Consider the following 17,539-nt stretch of genomic DNA (forward strand, 5'->3'; position numbering starts at 1 on the left):
CCCCTGGGACCCCCATCCCCTGACACCCCACTCCCCTGGCACCCACCCCCCTGACACCCCGCTACCCCCTGACACCCCTACCCCCTGAACCCCCCCTGACACCCCCAACCCCCCCCCCCGACACCTCCATCCCCTGACACCCACCCCCTGGGCCCCCCAACCCCTGACAACCACCCCCTAGCACCCCCATCCCCTGACACCTCCACCCCCCCGGCACCCACCCCCCACCCATCGCCCGTCCCCGGTGCCACCCCCATCAGCCTCAGTCCGTCCGTCTGTCCGTCCGTCCGTGCGGCATGGCGCACCTCCTGGGCCACCCCGGCTGCATGGCGAGCCTGCGGGCCGACCTGCGGGACCTGCAGGGAGCCATCGCCGACGTCGCCTCCCGGGCCGGCCCCGCGCGCTTCCCCTCCTGGAAGTTCCCCGATAAAGTGTCCTGCGAGCTGGACCTGGCGGCGCTGCTGGAGCAGTACGGCTACGCCGAGGGTGACCCCGAATTCAGCCAGCACGCCCATGTGGTGCTGCTGGAGCTGGTGATAGACAGGTGAGAGGGCACGGCCCGCACGCAGCATCCCTCCCAAAGCGGCTCCTTTGGACCCCTTCTCTTCGCACGTCTCTGCTGCGGGATTCGTGCTCGAGCTCAGCCCATCCACGCCAAGTTTTAAAACTTGTGCGGAGCTCAGAGGCACCAGCACAAACGCCCTCTGTGCTGCTGCCGCCCCACAGGGGAGGGGGAGCCGGGAGCCGAGGGCACCGGGGCGGGCTTGTATAAATTGCCCCCCAAACCTTAGAAAGCCTCAGACACAGCCACGCTAGGAGTCTGGGAGGCAAAAGTGCCTTTTGCAATCGGGGTGAAATAGATACGACTCAGTTTTAAAAACAGCCCGTGCCCACAGAGCTGTCTCTGGGCAATTGGCCCTAACAATTTGGGTTTGATACTGACAGCGAGTGCCCCCAAAACTTTAGAGAGAGCCTACATGTGGCCCCTTGGAACTGCAAGCACCCTGGCAGAGCAGGAAGATTTAACCCCACCAAACCTTGCTCCGGGGAGTCTGCAGCGCCGAGGAGGGGGTCACACGAGCGCTGATATCCAGCCTCCTTTGCCAGACTTGGTCCGGGGGACGGGGAGGGAAGACAACTCTTTTGTCGCTGCACCAGCGCTTCGGGCTCGCCGCTCTGCTAAGTGCCACGGGCACGTTCCCTGTTACAAATATTCCGTTGTTCTGAGAGACGTTTCATTTCCATGAAGGCTGCTGCTGCTGCTCCAGAGCTTCACGGGCTACGCAGAAAACCTGCTCAGTGAGCGAGCCGTGCCCCCGGCGCAGGCAGTGGGACCCTGCATGTCCGCGGGGCTGACGGTGAGGAGGTACTGGCACAGCATGCTGCGACTGGGGGCCTTCTACCAGCAGCTCCTGACCGAGGTGGGACATACGGGGACGTGCGGGCACCTTGAGCCGAGCGCAGGGCTCACAGCAATGGCCTCAGCGCCCCCAACAATTTGGAAGATTCCCCCAGGCACGCACGTGGCACGGGGCTGGGGTCGTGGTCCTTCTCTGGGACACTGTGATATGTGTGGTGGCCGTGCCAGGTGTGCTCCCTGCTCGTGGCCCCCCCGGTGCTGACCCAGGTGTCGAATGGGACACGTCTGTCCCACGCTGTCCCCTCCCTGCCCACCTCCTCTCCTCTAACCACTGCTCCCGGCCGTGCTGCTGCTCCCATCCTCCTCCAGGCTTCCACCAGGATTTTGGCACGGGGGAGCCCGACTGCCCTTATTTTTTGGACAAATATTCTCCTGCTGCCGGCGTGCTGCCCCTTGTGGCTCTGCTGACCCACGCTGTGTGCGGCTGAGCTGGCTCCAATCGGTGAAATGATTTTCGGCAAAAATACTTTGTCCTGCATTTTGTTTTCCAAATGATTCCTCTCGTGGCATAGTCTCAGAGCAAAGGCAAGGCGTTCACCTGGCGTAATCAGGGGACAGGGCAGCGAGGTGTGGAAGAAGGGGAAATAACAAAAATGGAAGCCAGGGAGCACATTTTGCGGCAGAGGCTTTCTGTTGTGAAACCACAGCTCCACTACACGAGCAGTGGCCAAAAAGCTACCTGGGAGCTTGAGAAATTCAGTCCCTCGGTGTCAGGGGAGTGCCGGGGGCAGCCCGTGCTGTGTGAGGATCGTTTGGCTTTTAGCCATTTGCTTTGGTTGTAACAGAGCACAGCCGGGAACCCCAAGCACTTGGTGGCTCTGTCCTCCAGCAAGCTCTGGGAGCGCCTCTTCTCCCAAGAGAAGGGCTCGCTGCCCTCACGGCTTCTTGCCTGCACTGTCCCCGTCCTTCGTCCCTCTGGGTTTGTCTCTCATGGATTGTTTGCAGCCAGCGTGGTTTGATCTGGGCTCCACGTTTTGTTCTGTGCTCTCTCCGCCAGAAAAAGGCTTGCAGGAGGGATATCCCCACGCTGCAATCCACCCCCGAGGCTGGGAAAACGGAGGAGCGCTCACAGCCCTGCTCGCCAGCCGTTTCGGAGCCGAGCACATCCCCAGGTGCTGCCCAGTGCAGCTCCCTGTGCCCGCGGCAGGCTGCCAGCAACGCCTCGGGCAGCGTCGCCGACAGCGGCCGCGGCACCCCCACGCGGGCGGCGGCGCCGTCCCCAGCACCCTGCGACGCCTGTGCCGGTGCCCAGGCCAGCCTGCGCCAGGTGGGCGAAGCCATCACCAGCATCTGCCAGAGCCACAACATCCCCTCGGCTCTCAGCAGGTTCCAGGAGGTGGTGGAGGAGACCACGGGGAGAAGGACGCTCTCTGCAACCGACGTGAAATGCTGGGCCTCGGAGCAAAGCAAGGACCTCTCGCGCATCAGCAAACACCTCCACGCGATGCTGGAGCTGGTCAACCCTCTGAAATCTGAGCTGGCGGAGTCGAAGAAGCAGAGGGACGAGCTGCAGGAACAGGTTGAGGACCTCGCCCGGCTGCTTCAGGTGGAGAAGGAGACCCAAGCGCAGCAGAGGAAGGAGGCTGAGCAGAGCCTGGAAGTAAAGAACAAGGAGTATTTGGAGGCTGTAGCCAGGCTGGAGCGGGACAAGGACGACCTACGGAGAGGTACAGTGCTGTCCCCCGCAGGCCCGTGGGTATTTGCAGAAGCAGGCGGTCCACGGTCAAATCTCAGTCCCCGCACCATGAATGGGGCTTTTGCCACTAGTTTTGGGTGGCTCAAACGTCACCAGTGAACGACTGTTCCCCTTAGGGTCACTGCTGAGCTTTCAGGTCCCTTCCATGGCTGACACAAGGGTAGGAGCCCCGCAGGCTTAACCTGGCCATGGAAATCCCACTTTTATCTGTGCCAGCAGCTCCTGGGGCTCCCCCGGAGCAGGTGAGGGCTGGTGCACTGGCATTGCTGCCTGTCCTGATGCCCTCATCCTCTCCCGGCTTCTTCTGCTGCTTTCCCCTTCCCATCATCTCCCTTTCCACTCTCTGTGCCCCATCTCTGCAGCATCTCACGTGCTGGTGACTGCTCCCCACCGTGAGACAAACCCCGGCGGTGGGAGCTGGTTGTCCCCGGCCTCTCGCTGCCTCCTCGCTGCTGAAGTGCAGCCCGATGCAACTACTGGGTGAAAAATGCCTCAGCACTGTGGTTTGCTGCCACCTCGTTTTAGTTTCTGAGGTGCTGTTTAACGTTTAGTGGTCTGCACTGATTTAGGAGCTGCTCTGCGGGAAGAACAAATCTGCGTCTTAAAGGAAGCGCTGGCCGCCAAGCAGGCTGCTCTGCAGGAGCTGGGTAAGGACCCCTGGGGCTCACCCAGCTGCCACCTCTCTCCCCGAGTCTGGCTCTGATCTCGCCGCGTGTTTTATACCCGTGTAACTCCCAGCTCCCCCAGAACCAGCTGGGTGTAGGCCTGGTGGGAACGGGAGGACGTAGCCTCCTGCGCTGCAGTGCCCAAACAGCATCCAGCACCCAGGTGCTGGCTGAGATTCGGGGCTTCCCTGGGACACTAAGAGCACAGCTCTGTCACCAGGCCTCGCCGGCACCTGCAGAAGCTGTAGGGCCCCTAAAGGCACCGCCCGGGCTGGGAGCAGCTCCCCCTCCTGCCCAGCTGGGGTCCATGGCGCTGTTGCCTCCCCAGAGGCGACCAAGAAGAGCTTGCTGGAGGACCTGAGGACCACGACGGTGGCCAGGAGCCGGGTGCTGGAGCTGGAGGAAGAGGTGCGGCTGCTCACCGGCCAGAGGGAGAGCTTGGGCCAGGAGCTGAGCGCGGTCACCACCCAGCTGGAGAAGGAGAAGGCCAAGGTGGAGAGCATGCTGAGGCACAAAGAGGTACGGCTGCTGCTCTCCGCAGCTGCTCTGCGGCCCCGCTGCTGCTCAGCTGCAGCCACAGCCCCTCATCGCCGCGGTGGCGCTTCCCCGTGGCTCCAGTGCTGGCGCCAGGGCAGCAGAGAGCCGCTGCAGCCCCTGCAGGCTCGCCTCCCCGTGCAGTCCCTGCAGGCCAAGCAGAGTGCCCTGCTGCAGCAGCTGGACAGCCTGGACCAGGAGCGCGAGGAGCTGCAAGCCAGCCTGGGGGAGGCCGAGGGGGACAGGGCCCGGCTGGCGGAGCAGCTGGAGGAGAGCCGGGAGCAGCGGGAGCAGAGCGGGCACCAGCTCCGGGAGCAGCAGGTACCCAGCAGGCGGCAGGGGGAGCAGCTGGCGACCCTCCTGAGAGGGTGCTCACAAAACTCATCCCCTGCCCTTGCTCTGCCCCCCAGGAGCTGCTGGACACGCTGCAGCAGGAGAAGCTGAGCCTGGAGCAGTCCATCTCCGAGCTGCGTGAGAACGTTTCCAGGCTGGAGGAGCAGGCACAGGAGCTGAAGGAGCGGGAAAAGCTCCTGGTGTTCTTCCCCGAGCTCCACGTCCCCGTTGAGACGCAGTTTGAGAGTAAGGGAGAGGGCGGCAGGCAGCAGCGCCTGCTTCTGCTGCAGCGGGCTTGCACCTCCAGGGTCTCCTGGAGCTCGCAGGGATCCTATCGGCCCTGGGTGCATCGGCATCATTCGTGTAACAGTTTGTCCTCCTGACACGAGCCAGCTGCAGCCAGGAAGGGCTCAGTCCCTGGGCTGCGCTAAGCTGCTGCCATCTTAACCCCATTCCCTAGGTGGGTGCTGTTTGTCCCACCTCAGGGACAGAAGCAGGGTCAGGGCATGGGCTTGGACATGGCTGTGTTTGTCCTTGCCGATTCAGCCGGCAGGTCTGGGACCCAGCCACCACCTCTGGAGCTGTGCTGGTGCTCCCTGGTTCAGGAAGGCTCATTTCCAGCGGACACCACCCCGCTCGAGTGGGAGAAGAGAGCGAGTGGTCCTGAGCTGTTGGGACGGGCTCCGCTGCCAGCAGCTCCGAGCAGGCTGCAGGCGGCGTGCCGAGCTCGGGCCCTCGCTGCAAGGGGCCGTGTTTTGTTTGCAGGCACCGGGAACATCACCGAGGACATGGAGAAGCAGCTGCAGGCCAACGACATCAGGATTGGCGTGTTGGAGCAGGAGAACGCGCGGCTCAGGGCCGCGCTGGCCAAGGTGAAGGCGGCTGCTCGGCAGGGCGTGCTGCAGGTGAGGCTGCGTCCAAGTCGGGGCTGGGAGCCGGTAGGAGAGGGGCACACGTGCTGGTGGGGCACTGCGTGCCCCAGGACCACCCTGCAGACCCTGCCCTGTGCCCTACGGGGACCGGTTCCCTCGCTGCACCTTTGCAGGGGATAAAGCAGAAAAGGCTCCCCGTAGCGGAAGGCCGCGGTGCTCCCTGCAGCTCTGCAGCTGCTTCCCCAGCCTGCACAGGGCTGAGCTGGAGAAAGCCCCCCCAGCTCCTGCTTTTTGGGGTGTGCCCACCCTGGAAGGGCCAGAGCCTGGGCTCTGCGTGCCCCCGGAGGTCAGCCCGGTGGTTAACTGGTGCCAGGGGGGGAAAGCTGCGTTGCCGAGGCCCCCTGCTTTGGTTTCCAGCTCCCTTACATCAGCTCCGCCGTGGCTGTTGTGCCACCGCGTCACCACCACCGAGCTGGCCGTGGCACCCACGCAGGGCAGAGGCCAAGATACCCGACCACGGAGCCGAACACAGGAAGTTTCACCCCCCTTCTCTCCTCCAGCTTGTCCCACAGCCCCAGCTGTGGACTCAGCTCAGCGGCCAGCGTGGCGGGGAGGCCGCAGGGTGAGTAGGAGCCCGGAGGAAGGTGCTGGGGAGCTTCCCACTTCTTCCTCCCCTCCAACCTCTTCCGCTTCTCCCCTCTGCAGGCCTCCAAGCAGCCAAGGCAGCGGGGACGGCGCGGGGGCACGCGGCGGAGCCACGAGCAGGGCCCGGCAGCGACCTCCTGGCAGCCGGTGGCCAAAGCCGCTCTCGGCAGAACCCACAGGCGAGGCCGGACCCTGCCTCTCGCTGCCAGTCCGGGGCCTGCTGCTGGCTCCCGAGCCCCGAGGGAGCGGCAGCGCTGCCAGAGGAGCGCGCCCCTTCTCCTCGCACCGCACCGGCACCCACCGCAAATAGATGCTCGGGGGAATCAGGCAGAACTGAAGCGTTAACGAGCAGCACGCAGCTGCTCGCCCTTCCCTGTAGGACCTCGTTACCTGTTACAAACACGAAGGCACGTTCCCTTGGGAAGCCTGGTCTGCCTCCCCATCGCTCCGAGCCCGAGGGGCAGCGTCACGCGGCAGTGCAGGGAGCCCGGGGAGCAATCCCGTGGCAGCTGGGAGGCGGCACCGAGGCTAACAGCTGGCTGCCGGCTGTTGCTTCACCTTGTTTTCGGCAGGATGGCTGCCGCAACGAACCTGTTTGTGTGGTTTCCCGTCGTCCCTCTCCGTTGGGCAACGCTGCGGCTTTTGATAAAGCAGGAGGCAGCGGGGCCCTGTGGGCTGGGCTGGCGCATCCCGCATCCATCTCCTGCAGCGCAGGGGCCCTGGGAAGAGCCCCTCCGTAGCGGTGGCTTTGGGGACCGGGGTGGGTCTGGTACAAGCACCGCTGGCAGCCAGGGGACCGACCAGCACCCAGGCAAGGAGGCCTGGCAGGGGAAATGATCCCTGGCGTGCAGAGCTGGCTCCGAACAATCAGCCGAGCAGGGCCGGCGACATTCCTGGGTGCTGGAACTCGGTCGCCCACGGCCAAGCCGCTGCCGCAATCCCTGGCACAGCTCTGATCCCGGCTAACTCAGTCACCTGCGCCACGCCTGGGCACGGCCCAGCTCAGCTCGGGCCAGGAACCGCTCCCAAGAGGCGGCTGGGAGGCAGCCAGGCGGCTCTGAAGAGGACTTACAGGCAGAGCTGGCCTCGGGACAGGGGGAGTCGGAGCCGTGCTTAGCTCGCCAGCACAGCCGCAGCCCGGGACAGCGCTCTCGCGGCGGCGACGAGTGGTCGGGGGGGCCAGGGACCGCGCAACACAAGACACAGCAGCCCCGCAGCCTCTCCTAGCTGTGTTTAATAGCGACGGACGTGGGCAGTGCTGCGGCTGCCAGGAGGAGCTGGAGCCACGTGGGGCTCACGGCGAGTCCCCGGACCCCGCAGCACACCCCGTGTTCAGTCTCTGCAGCTAACTCGTGCCGTCCTTTCTAATAAGTTAGTATAAATAAGGCGTTCCCCCCCTCCCGCCCCCCTGCCACGAGCGGCAGGTCCCCGCGCAGCCCTGCCACCTCCGTCCCTGTCCCTCGGCTGTGGCAGAGCTGTCACCCAACGCGTCCCAGGTGCAGGCCTGCTCCCAGCCGTGCCCTGCCATGGCCAGGGGGAAATAAAAAAAGAGACTTAGAAAAATGACTATGAGCAGGGAGAGGGAGCAGCTGGGCCTGCGCCCTCCCCATCAGGGCCTGCAGACCTCCCTCGATGTCCCCTCCCCATTTACACCCCCGGGTACCTTCCCCGGTGCCCGTTCCCCCAGCCCCCCATAGTGGCCCTCTGGGCTATGCCCAGCCGTGCCCCCCACCCCCCTACTCACGCCAAGCAGGGAGAGCCCCCAAATCCTTCACTCTCCTAAGGGCCAGGCGCTGCCCCGTGCTGCCAGGGTGCTGCGAAGGGCACGGCCGCGCTGAGCCCGTGCCAGCACCGAGCGCAGCTCGCCCAGCGCCCGCCCCGGCCCCTCTCCCCCGTTCTTCCCGGAGCAGCCACGAGTCCGTCCCCGGGGCACGTCCGCCGGGCTGGCTAGCTCTCTCCACAGCAGTTCCCTGGCAGGGAGAAGGATGGAGAGGCGTCACGGGGCGAACCAGGGGCAGAGGCCAGCCCTCGCCCCGGTACGAACGTGCTCCCTGGAGGGTGAACTGGGGAGCAGGACGTGCTGGGCGCCCCAGGGCCCCCCGGCCCCGGAGCTGCACTCACCCAGGATGTTGTGCTTGCAGAGGGGGCAAGTCTGCTGCAGGAGGAGCCAGGGGTCCACGCAGTCCCGGTGAAACTCGTGGGCACACGGCAGCACCCGCAGCCACTGCGGGGAGGGAAGCAGGCGGGAGACGTGAGCCCCGAGGGGCACAGCAACCTCCCCCTGTCACAGGCTGCCCCAGAGAGGGGGACAATCCTCCGCCACACGTTCCCCCTGGTGGGGACATCCCAGCCCTGGCGAGCGAGGGGAGGCTCAGCCCCAAGGAACAGAGCAAAGGGGCGGCATTAGCACCAAACCGTCCGTGTGACCGGCCCCACCGGTCCCGACCTGGCTCTTGCAGAACTGGTCCAGGCACACGGCGCAGCTATCTATCTCGCAGGCCCGGCTCTGCAGCGCCTTGCCGGGGTGGTACCGCCGCGTCTTCAGGGCCGACAGCCGCCGCCGAATGTGCTGCTTCAGGTCCAGCTGGGGAGGCAGAGCACAACGTGAGGCCCCGGCCACACCGCGCGGGTGCAAAGAGCAGGGAGCGGGGAGGTCCCACCTCGGCATCCCGCTCCGACAGGTCTTGCCGCGACTGCCGCTGCGCCTGCACGATCACCCCCGTGCAGAGGAGCAGAGCAATGAGCAGGATGGTGTTCCAGAGCTGCTGGAGGTACTTCTGCAGGAACAGCACCGCAAGGCACTCAGGGGGGCGAGCGGGAGGCCCCCGCTTCCCTCCCAGCCTGGCTGCGGTGACGCCAGGCACGGCCGTCCTTCCCCGGCCGTGGGGAGCGAGCGTGGGGACACCCGTGGGTGCTGCTCACGCACCTGGACCTGCGAGCTGTTCTCCCCGGTGCAGATGACACCCTGCCACTCCCCGTAGAGGCCCCCTCGGGAGAGGCCGCAGGTGGACCACAGGGTGAGCGTCACCCCCTGCGAAGAAGAACACCGCGTTGCCACCAGCCCGTGCCAGCGCGCAGCACGGCGCAGGAGGCAGGACTGCAATGCTGAGTGATTTCCACCTGTGGTGTTGCATGCAGAGAGGGAAGGAGGAACCACAGGTGGCTGCCAGGTTCCCTGCTCCCACAGAGCCAGTCCTGGGGACACCGAGGCACCAGCAGTTTCACCACCCCTAGTGGAGCTGGCCACTAAATCGCTCCATTGGCCAACAAACGTTGGCTGGGCACAGCTGTGCTCCTGCCCTTGTACCTAAACAGAGGAGGAAGAGGTACCTACGTACCAGGTTCTCCAGCAGCACTGCCTGGTACGTGATCTTGGCTGTAGCTCTGAGACCCCTATGAGCAGGAGGCAAGAAGAGCATCAGCCCTGTGGGTGCAGCAGGATCCAACCCCAGTACCTGGGAGCCCCCTTCCTGCAGGGCATGGGGCCACACTTGGGGAGGAGAGAAGCCTCCTCCAAGCCACATGTGTGGGGATGGAGGGATGTGCAGGGGAGGTGACGGCAAGGTTCTCTGCCCAGCCCTCTGCACAACCACCCATGTGCCTCAGCCCCGTGCCTCAGTTTCCCCCTCTGCAAAAGCACAGCAGAAGCTCCGGCTCCTGTGCCAGGCTGAGCATGCCAGACACCCCCCTACCCCGGGCCCCTTCTGTCCCATCCCTCCTGGTGCTGCACACAAATGCTGGCCGTGTCCTGCTGCCCTTCAGCAGCCGTTGCACAAATCCGACAGCTTCAGGAGAGCTCTCACCGCAGCAGTGCTCCCAGCAGCTTGGTGACGTTGTCCGAGGACTGGATCACGATGATGGGCTTGGCGAGGAGCTGGGAGACATCCAGCTGCACCGGACAGAAAAGCAACAGCCGTGAGCGGCGCAGGAGAGCATCCGGGGCACCGGCAGGGCTGCCGGGGCTCCCCTACCTCTCGGATGGCGTTCTGGTTCAGCGCCAGGATGAGCAGGGCTGATGCCCCAAGCACCAGGGCTCGCTTCATCTGTGGAGACAGAGGGCACAGGGGGCTGGCACTGCCCGAGCCCCTGCCGGGGACCCCAGCAGGTGCCCCGTGGGCTGCTGCAGCCGGGCGCGCTCACCTTGCTGACCACGGCGGCAGTGAAGGACTCCTCCTTGGCGCCGCGGGGACCTTCGGCCGGCTCCTCGCCCAGGGGCACCACGCCGATCCAGCTGTCTTCAGCGCCGAGTTCAGGCTCCTCATCTCCCACCTGGGGACGCGGCGGCTTCAGGGGCAGGCGCCCGGGGCTCGCGGCACCCCTGAAGCACCCGGGGCACCGGGACAGCCCCGGGGAGGCGCAGGGGGCAGCGGGCAGAGGGGCCCCAATCCCTGCTGCCTCCACATCCCTGCCTGCACCCCCCCGCCCCACAGCCGCCCCCTCGCTGCCTGCCCCAGCCTGCAGCCCCCCCCCAGCACCCTGCACCCCCCGGTCCCCCCACACCTCCCGGTGCCTCCCACTCGGTGCCCCCCGTACCCCCCCCCCCCCCCCCCCCCGAGCTCCCCCCGGCCCCGCTCACCAGCACCAGCCGCCCGCCGATCGCCTCCTCCCGCGGCTCGCCCCGGCCGCCCAGCAGGGCCCCGCGCAGCGTGTAGGAGCCGCCGGGCCCCGCAGCCTCCCCGGCCCCGTTCCCGGCCCCGTTCCCGGCCCCCGCCAGCGCCACCTCGACGCGGGCGGCGGGCGCCGGCCCCGGCCCGGCCCGGCTCAGCGCCAGCAGCGGCGCCAGCAGCGCGGCCCTCAGCGCCGCCATGGCTGCCCCGGGGCCCGCACAGCGCCCCTGGCGGCGCGGAGGAGCGCGGGGGGGGCTGGCACCGGGGCTGGCACCGGATCACGGCGTGGCTGAGGCTGGAGGCACCTCCGGGCCCAGCCGGTCCCGCCCTGCTGCAGCAGGGCCCCCACGTCCAGGCGGCTTTCGAAGTTCTCCCAGGAGGCGGCAAGCTGTGCAGGGCTCTGGCACCACTGCAGAGAGCCTGGCTCTGTCCCCTCTGCAGCCTCCCTGCAGGTGCTTACAGACATTGACGGCCTCCTCCTGAGCCTCCTCTTCTCCAGCTCCCTCAGCCTCTCCTCACAGCAGAGCTGCTCCAGTCCCTCCCGCATCTTGGTGGCCTTCCACCGGACTCACTCCAGTGTGCCCAGGTCTGTCTCGGACCGGGGAGCCCAGAATCGGTGCCAGCACTCCAGCTGTGGCCTCCCCAGAGCTGAGCAGAGCAGAGGATCACCTCTCTGGAGCTGCCGGCAACACCGTGCCCAATGCAGCCCAGGACAGCGTTTGCCTGCTGTGCGGCCAGGCCTCGTTGCAGGCTCACGGTCAAGTTGGTGTGCGGCAGGACTCCTGGGTCCTTTCCAGGCGCGTGCCCGCAGCCTGTCCCAGTGCTGGGCTTGTTCCTCCTCAGGTGCAGCACTCTGCTCTGCTCCTCGGTGAACCCCACGAGGTTCCTACCAGCCCATTTCTCCAGCCTGGCCGGGTCCCTCTGGGTGGTATCCCTCTGGTGACTCAGCCACTCCCCTGGTTTTGTGTCATCCCCAGATTTATTGAGGGTGCACTCTCCCCATCGTCCAGACCGTTAACGAAGCTGTTAAACGGAACTGGAGCCAGCACTGACCCTGGAGCATTCTGCTCGTTGATGGCCTCCTACTGGACTCCATGTCGCTGACCTGCAGCCCCCGAGCCCGGCCGATCAGCCCGGTTCTCAGCCCGCTCCCTGCCTGCCCATGGGGATGGGATGGAGGTGGCACCAGGACAGGGAAAGGCACTGGTACCCACAGTGGGACAGGGACTGGGATGGGGGCAGGACAGGTACCGGGACAGGGATGTGTCTGGGCACCTGCACACTGACCGGCACCGGGGCAGGGACCTGGCACCATGACCAAGCGCCCCATCGCTGGCACCAGGACAGCACCAAGCATGGGGACGGGGACAGGGACAAAGGCAAGGGGACTCATGGGGAAACAGGGCCACCCCCTGTGTCCCATGGACACACATGAGGTCCCCTATCCATGCACCCCCCCTCTTCCCCCCTTTGTCGTCATGTACACACATCTGGGCACATGTGTGTGCTCCACAGGCGTAGCACCCCGCGCACCCATGGGTGGCCCTGCTGATGCCGCCGTCCCCAGCCCCGCCATGGCCACGTGTGCCTGCCACGTGTGCCTGGGGGATTTGCGGCAAGGATCAGAGCGGGGTTTGCATCACAGCGGGGCCGTGATGCTGGGGACAGTGCTGGTGCAGGGGACAAGCTGGGGCAAGTCTGCGGGGCCATGCTGGAGGTGGCAGGTGCGGATTGGGGCAGATCTGTGGGGATTGCAGCAACCCTTAGCCCATGGGACAAGGGTGGCTCTGTGGGACACCCCTGGGTGCGCAGCCCCGTAGGACACACGAGCACCCCTCTTGCCCCCAGCCGCTTGCCCAGCCCCTGTGCTCCCAGTGCCTCTGCCCTGTCCCTTGTCCCTGTCCCCTCTCCCCGGTGCCCCGACCCCGATCCCTTATCCGTGTCCTCCTGCCCCTGTGCCTGAGCCTTGGCCCTGAGCCCAGCTCCTGCCCCTGCCCCGTTTCTGTCCCCTGTCCTACCTCTGTCCCGTTTCCTTCCCTTGCCCCATCTCCCATCTGTACTCCATCTCTGTCCCCTGTCCTATCTCCCATGCTGTCCCTGCCCCTAACTGTCCCCACCTCTGTCCCCTGTCCCCATCCGTCCCTTGCCCCATCTCCCACCTGTACCCCATCTCTGCCCCTTGTCCCGGGCTGTCCCCGTCCCCATCTCCGTCCCCTGCCCTAACTCCTCTCCCTGTCCCCACCTCCGTCCCCGTCCCCTCTCCGCGGTGCCCTGACCCCAATCCCTTCCGGCCATCCCCCCTCCATCCCCGTCCCTCACCCCCTGTCCCCGCCTCCCCGCCCGGCCCCGGCCCCGGCCCCGGCCCCGCGCCGGGCTCTGACCGTGCGGCCGCCGGGGGCGGGCAGAGTCCAAGGGCTGCGGGGCCGGGCCGAGCCGAGCCGAGCCGGGCCGGGCCGGGCCGGGGGCGGCGCGGGGCGGAGCCGCCGCAACCTGCGGGCGCTGCCGGCCGCCCTTAAGAGGCGGCGCCGTCCCCGCCGCGCCGGGCCCGCACCATGAGCGGCCGCGTCGGGGACCTGAGCCCGCGGCAGGCGGAGGCGCTGGCCCAGGTGAGCCCGGCCCCGGGGCGGCGGGGGGGATGCTGCGGGACCGGGCCCTGCTCGGGCCGCGCCCCGGGGCTCGCCGGCACCGGGTGCCCGCCACCACCGGCACCGGGTGCCCGCCACCACCGGCACCGGGTGCCCGCCACCCACCGGTGCCCGCCACCCACCGCCCCCGGCACCCCGCGAGGCCCAAAGCCGGGCCCTCGCCTCTCCCGGCACACGGAGCATCCCCGGGGCTCCGCTCGCTGCCCGCTCCCGGCCCGGAGGATGGAGCCCCGCCAGCGCTCCCCGTCCCGGTGGGGCAGTGTGCCGAGAGGGGAGCCCCTGGTCCGTCCCCCCCCCCCCCCCCCCACCCCGGGCACGTCTCGCCCACCGGGCCCACGCCACGGGTGGAGGACGGCTGGCCGAGACGGTGGCCGTCACCCCCCGCCGGGGACAGCAAGGTCGCTGCCAAGAGCGGCTTTGCCTCGTCCCACCTTTATCGGCCTCTGTGGGGTTCGATCTGTTGAGAGGGCAACGTTGGAGGCTTTATCTTATCGCGTGCCGTCAAACCCAACCGAACTCCGTCCTGGCCCGCGGGCAATGACCCCGGTGGGGTACGGCCACGTCGATGCCCGGCCGGGATTTCGGGGCGCGACGCCCGCGCAGCGCGGCCCTGATGCAACGAGCTGCGAAACCTGTCCCCTCCCGCCTGCGGCCGCGTTGTTTTTCTCCGTGTGAAGGAGTTAATCCGAGGTTTAATTACACCTAAATTCAGGCGGGGATAATCCGGTCAGCCTTGTTACGGGCTGGTACGGCGCAGGCCAGGGGATTTGTGTCGTGCCCCGGCCAGGCGACCGGCACCGTGTTCCCCAGGCCTCTGCGGTGCCCCCAGGTCCCCGCCAACCTCGGTGGTGCCACCGGTGGTGTGCAATGAGCGCCCGGTGTCCGGCTCCATCCCAAAATCTCCTCGCTGATGGCAGAGGGGGGATGCTTAGTGCTGGCGGCGGGGGGCAGGTCGCTGGTGCCCTTGCGCAATGGGACCGGTTTGGAGACACCCTGTGCTTGGCACCTGGCCTGGGGACGGTCCCCTGCCAGGGAGGGGAGCAGAGAATGGCCGGTCCTGCCGGCTGCCCTTGGGAAAAACTTCGAACCTGGGGGGTGAGGGAGGGATGGGGCCACGTCCCCAGCCCTGCTGACTGTGCCCCTTCTTTTCCCCACAGTTTCGGGAGAACCTCAAGGACGTGCTCCCCTCCCTGCCCTCTCAGGACGACTATTTCCTCCTGAAATGGCTCCGAGGTAAGCCCGGGGAGGGCACGGAGGGGCTGGGACATCCCACGGGGTGGCACCGAGCCGGGGATGCCGACACGTGCAGGCTGCTCCTGGACTTTATCAAGCCAGCACCGGGGCAGAGAGCAGTGAGGGCAACGGGTTCGGTGGGGACGTCCCCACTGCGCCCCATGGCGGGGCTGAGCCTCTCCGCTCTCTTGCAGCACGCTGCTTCGACCTGCCCAAGTCGGAGGCGATGCTCCGCAAGGTGAGGGGGCCCCGGCGCTGGGGAGAGCCCCGCCGAGGGGTTGGGGTGTCCCCGTGGAGGTGGTGGGGGGACCCCACGTGCCCTCACCCCTGCATCGCCTTCGCAGCACGTGGAGGTCCGCAAGCGCATGGATGCTGACAACATCGTTGCTTGGGAAGCGCCCGAGGTGGGTGTCCCCAGCCGGGGGGGGGGGTGTCCCCAGCCCGAGGGGGCTGTCCTCAACGTGAGGTGCTCCCGCAGGTGATCAGGAAGTACATGTCGGGGGGCATGTGTGGCTACGACCGGGAGGGCAGCCCCATCTGGTACGAGATCATTGGGCCGCTGGACGCCAAGGGGCTGCTCTTCTCCGCCTCCAAGCAGGACCTGCTCAAGAACAAGTTCCGCGACTGCGAGCTGCTGCGGCACGAGTGTGAGAGGCAGAGCCAGAAGGTGGGCGCCCGCCTGGCCGTGCTCCTGTCCCCACCAGCCTCTGTCCCGCCCATCCCTGCTGGCCCCACCAGCCCATGTCCTCGCCATCCCCGCTGTCCCTCCCACCCACATCCCCACCAACCCCACAAGACCATACCTTGCCTACCTCTGCTGTCACAAGCCCAGGTACCCGCCAGCCTCATAGGTCCACGTCCCGTCCATCCCCACCAACCCGTGTCCCTGTCAGCCCCTTAAATCCATGTTCTGTCCGTGTGTCCCCCCCAGCCTGTGTCCCTGTCCCAGCACCCGCACCAATGCTTCAGAGGAGGCTCTGGACGGACGGGGCCAGCCTGGTGGGGATGCAGGGACCAGCTCAGGGCTGCCCTGTCTCTGCCACCAGCTTGTCCCCAGGACGGCGGGTGGCAGTGATGAGGGACAGGTGGGAGCAGGGACTTGGCAGCGGCCGCTGCTTCCCCGTCCCTGAGCTCATCCTCCCGCCTGGCCTCTCTGTCCCCCGTCCCAGCTGGGCAAGAAGATTGAGATGGTGCTGATGGTCTACGACTGCGAGGGCTTGGGCTTGAAGCACCTCTGGAAGCCAGCGGTGGAAGCATACGGCGAGGTGAGGGGCTGCTCCCATCCTGGGGGTGTCAGGGGCCGCAGGGTGCGCTGGCCGCTGAGGCCAGAACCTTGTCCCTGGTGTCCCTGGGCTGTGGGGGTGTCCGAGGAGCCAGGCGTGACTCGAGGTCCTGAGGGTGGATGGAAGAGCAGGGGGTCCCCTCCTGTGCCCCCACTGCAAAGCCCAAGCAGGTGGGGTTGCCCCATGGGGTGTTTGGGGCAGGAGGACACGGGCGTGCAGCTCTCCCCATCCCGCAGCTCCTGTCCATGTTTGAGGAGAATTACCCCGAGTCCCTGAAGCGCCTGTTCATCGTGAAGGGTGAGTCCAGCGCCGGGTGTGCGGCCGGGCACGATGCCGTGCGGCCGCCGTGACGCCCGGCTCTGCTCCCCAGCTCCCAAGATCTTCCCGGTGGCCTACAACCTGGTCAAGCACTTCCTGAGCGAGGACACCCGCAAGAAGGTCGTGGTGCTGGGATGTGAGTGGGGCTGGGGTAGCCCTCACCCTGTCCCTGCAGCCTCAGGGGGTCCTCGGCTCTGGCAGAGGCACCTTGGCCGGGCTGAGGGTCCCCGTGTGGGTCTCAGCCCCCGCTGAGCACCCCGCTGTCCCCCAGCTGACTGGAAGGAGGTCCTGCAGAAGTACATCGACCCTGCACAGATCCCAGTGGAGTACGGGGGCACGCTGACAGACCCCGATGGGGACCCCAAGTGCCCCAGCAAGGTAGGAGGAGCCGCCCTCACCGTGACGACTCAGGATGGTGGCATCCCGTGCCCATAACCGTCCCCTTCCAGATCAACTACGGGGGGGACGTGCCCCCGCAGTACTACGTGCGGGACCAGCTGACGCAGCCCTACGAGCACACGGTGGTGGTCAACCGGGGCTCGTCCCACCAGGTCGAGTACGAGATCCTCGTCCCTGGCTGTGTCCTCAGGTGAGGGAGGTCCCCGCCGCGGGGGGGACGAGGACAGACGGAGCCGAGGCGGGTGGCGGTGACCCCCCCCCCCCCATGGCGTCTCTCTGGCAGGTGGCAGTTCAAGTCGGAGGGGGCTGACGTGGGCTTCGGGGTGTACCTGAAGACGAAGGTTGGGGAGCGGCAGCGGGCGGGCGACATGACCGAGGTGCTCCCCACCCAGCGCTACAACGCGCACATGGTGCCCGAGGACGGCTCCCTCACCTGCTCCACGCCCGGCATCTGTGAGTGTCCCCCGTCCCCTGCCCGGGGACCCCGTCCCCAGCGCCCTGACCCCCTCCTCGCCCCGTCCCGCAGACGTCCTGCGCTTTGACAACACCTACAGCTACATCCACGCCAAGAAGGTGAGCTACAGCGTGGAGGTGCTGCTGCCCGACGCCGCCTCGGCCCAGCAGATCCAGCAGCTCGGCGGCGACAAGCCGGGCGAGGGGACCCTCAACCACAGCCCTTGACGCCGGCGGTGCGGCCCCCGCCCCGGGGAGGACGGAGGAAGGGGGCCGGGGCCCCGCGGCTCAGGGATGCGGGGGCTGCGCGCGGGGCCGCCGGCCCCTCTGTGCCTTACGTGGCCCCCGGGGTAGCGGGGGCTGGTGGGGTGGGGGCAGTAAAGGGATGGACACGGAGGGGTCTCGGCTGGTTTTTGTCCCTCGGCCCCATGACCAG

The 17,539-nt window shown here is 67.1% G+C and overlaps 3 protein-coding genes across 12 annotated transcripts; 2 read left to right on the top strand and 1 right to left on the bottom strand.

The window, feature by feature from the left end:
• The first annotated feature begins 231 nt into the window (after nucleotides 1-231).
• On the top strand, nucleotides 232-7,235 carry CCDC157 (coiled-coil domain containing 157). 8 transcript variants are annotated; one of them, XM_080559064.1, is made up of 10 exons: nucleotides 232-544; nucleotides 1,250-1,421; nucleotides 2,418-3,087; nucleotides 3,686-3,763; nucleotides 4,110-4,300; nucleotides 4,460-4,636; nucleotides 4,726-4,894; nucleotides 5,414-5,553; nucleotides 5,938-6,142; nucleotides 6,226-7,235. In XM_080559064.1, the coding sequence occupies exons 1-10, from the start codon at nucleotides 297-299 to the stop codon at nucleotides 6,903-6,905; spliced, it is 2,730 nt and encodes a 909-aa protein (XP_080415190.1). In that variant the 5' UTR covers nucleotides 232-296; the 3' UTR covers nucleotides 6,906-7,235. The 8 variants fall into 8 exon arrangements, with proteins under 8 accessions (XP_080415190.1, XP_080415195.1, XP_080415189.1 ...); XM_080559069.1 differs by having other exon boundaries at nucleotides 6,081-6,142; nucleotides 6,226-6,615; XM_080559063.1 differs by having other exon boundaries at nucleotides 4,110-4,636.
• Nucleotides 7,236-7,383: 148 nt separating this feature from the next.
• RNF215 (ring finger protein 215) lies at nucleotides 7,384-11,504 on the bottom strand. 2 transcript variants are annotated; one of them, XM_080559082.1, is made up of 10 exons: nucleotides 11,233-11,504; nucleotides 10,306-10,434; nucleotides 10,137-10,208; nucleotides 9,969-10,054; nucleotides 9,504-9,558; nucleotides 9,092-9,196; nucleotides 8,826-8,942; nucleotides 8,612-8,749; nucleotides 8,287-8,389; nucleotides 7,384-8,135 (listed from the first exon to the last, which is right to left on the bottom strand). In XM_080559082.1, the coding sequence occupies exons 1-10, from the start codon at nucleotides 11,317-11,319 to the stop codon at nucleotides 8,113-8,115; spliced, it is 915 nt and encodes a 304-aa protein (XP_080415208.1). In that variant the 5' UTR covers nucleotides 11,320-11,504; the 3' UTR covers nucleotides 7,384-8,112. The 2 variants fall into 2 exon arrangements, with proteins under 2 accessions (XP_080415208.1, XP_080415207.1); XM_080559081.1 differs by lacking the exon at nucleotides 11,233-11,504 and adding an exon at nucleotides 10,742-10,993.
• Nucleotides 11,505-13,222: 1,718 nt separating this feature from the next.
• SEC14L2 (SEC14 like lipid binding 2) lies at nucleotides 13,223-17,499 on the top strand. 2 transcript variants are annotated; one of them, XM_080559076.1, is made up of 12 exons: nucleotides 13,223-13,378; nucleotides 14,575-14,650; nucleotides 14,845-14,888; nucleotides 14,995-15,054; nucleotides 15,249-15,317; nucleotides 15,820-15,915; nucleotides 16,170-16,230; nucleotides 16,304-16,387; nucleotides 16,523-16,629; nucleotides 16,701-16,840; nucleotides 16,934-17,103; nucleotides 17,177-17,499. In XM_080559076.1, the coding sequence occupies exons 1-12, from the start codon at nucleotides 13,325-13,327 to the stop codon at nucleotides 17,329-17,331; spliced, it is 1,116 nt and encodes a 371-aa protein (XP_080415202.1). In that variant the 5' UTR covers nucleotides 13,223-13,324; the 3' UTR covers nucleotides 17,332-17,499. The 2 variants fall into 2 exon arrangements, with proteins under 2 accessions (XP_080415202.1, XP_080415201.1); XM_080559075.1 differs by having other exon boundaries at nucleotides 13,224-13,378; nucleotides 15,129-15,317.
• Nucleotides 17,500-17,539: the final 40 nt, after the last annotated feature.

Source organism: Anser brachyrhynchus (assembly GCF_964034855.1).
Source record: "Anser brachyrhynchus genome assembly, chromosome: 17".
Lineage (NCBI taxonomy): Eukaryota > Metazoa > Chordata > Aves > Anseriformes > Anatidae > Anser > Anser brachyrhynchus.

What these genes read in the sequence shown, in the direction of transcription:
- CCDC157 (XM_080559063.1), top strand. Translation starts at nt 297, where the DNA reads ATGGCGCACCTCCTGGGCCACCCCGGCTGCATGGCGAGCCTGCGGGCC. An exon ending in GGCTGCTCTGCAGGAGCTGG is followed by an intron (nt 3,764 to 4,109) that starts GTAAGGACCCCT and finishes TTGCCTCCCCAG; the next exon opens with AGGCGACCAAGAAGAGCTTG. An exon ending in CTCGGCAGGGCGTGCTGCAG is followed by an intron (nt 5,554 to 5,937) that starts GTGAGGCTGCGT and finishes TTTGGTTTCCAG; the next exon opens with CTCCCTTACATCAGCTCCGC.
- RNF215 (XM_080559081.1), bottom strand. Translation starts at nt 10,972, where the DNA reads ATGGCGGCGCTGAGGGCCGCGCTGCTGGCGCCGCTGCTGGCGCTGAGC. An exon ending in AGAACAGCTCGCAGGTCCAG is followed by an intron (nt 8,943 to 9,091) that starts GTGCGTGAGCAG and finishes CTGTTCCTGCAG; the next exon opens with AAGTACCTCCAGCAGCTCTG. An exon ending in ACCAGTTCTGCAAGAGCCAG is followed by an intron (nt 8,390 to 8,611) that starts GTCGGGACCGGT and finishes CCCTCCCCGCAG; the next exon opens with TGGCTGCGGGTGCTGCCGTG.
- SEC14L2 (XM_080559075.1), top strand. Translation starts at nt 13,325, where the DNA reads ATGAGCGGCCGCGTCGGGGACCTGAGCCCGCGGCAGGCGGAGGCGCTG. An exon ending in AGGCGGAGGCGCTGGCCCAG is followed by an intron (nt 13,379 to 14,574) that starts GTGAGCCCGGCC and finishes TTTTCCCCACAG; the next exon opens with TTTCGGGAGAACCTCAAGGA. An exon ending in CGGTGGAAGCATACGGCGAG is followed by an intron (nt 15,916 to 16,169) that starts GTGAGGGGCTGC and finishes CCCATCCCGCAG; the next exon opens with CTCCTGTCCATGTTTGAGGA.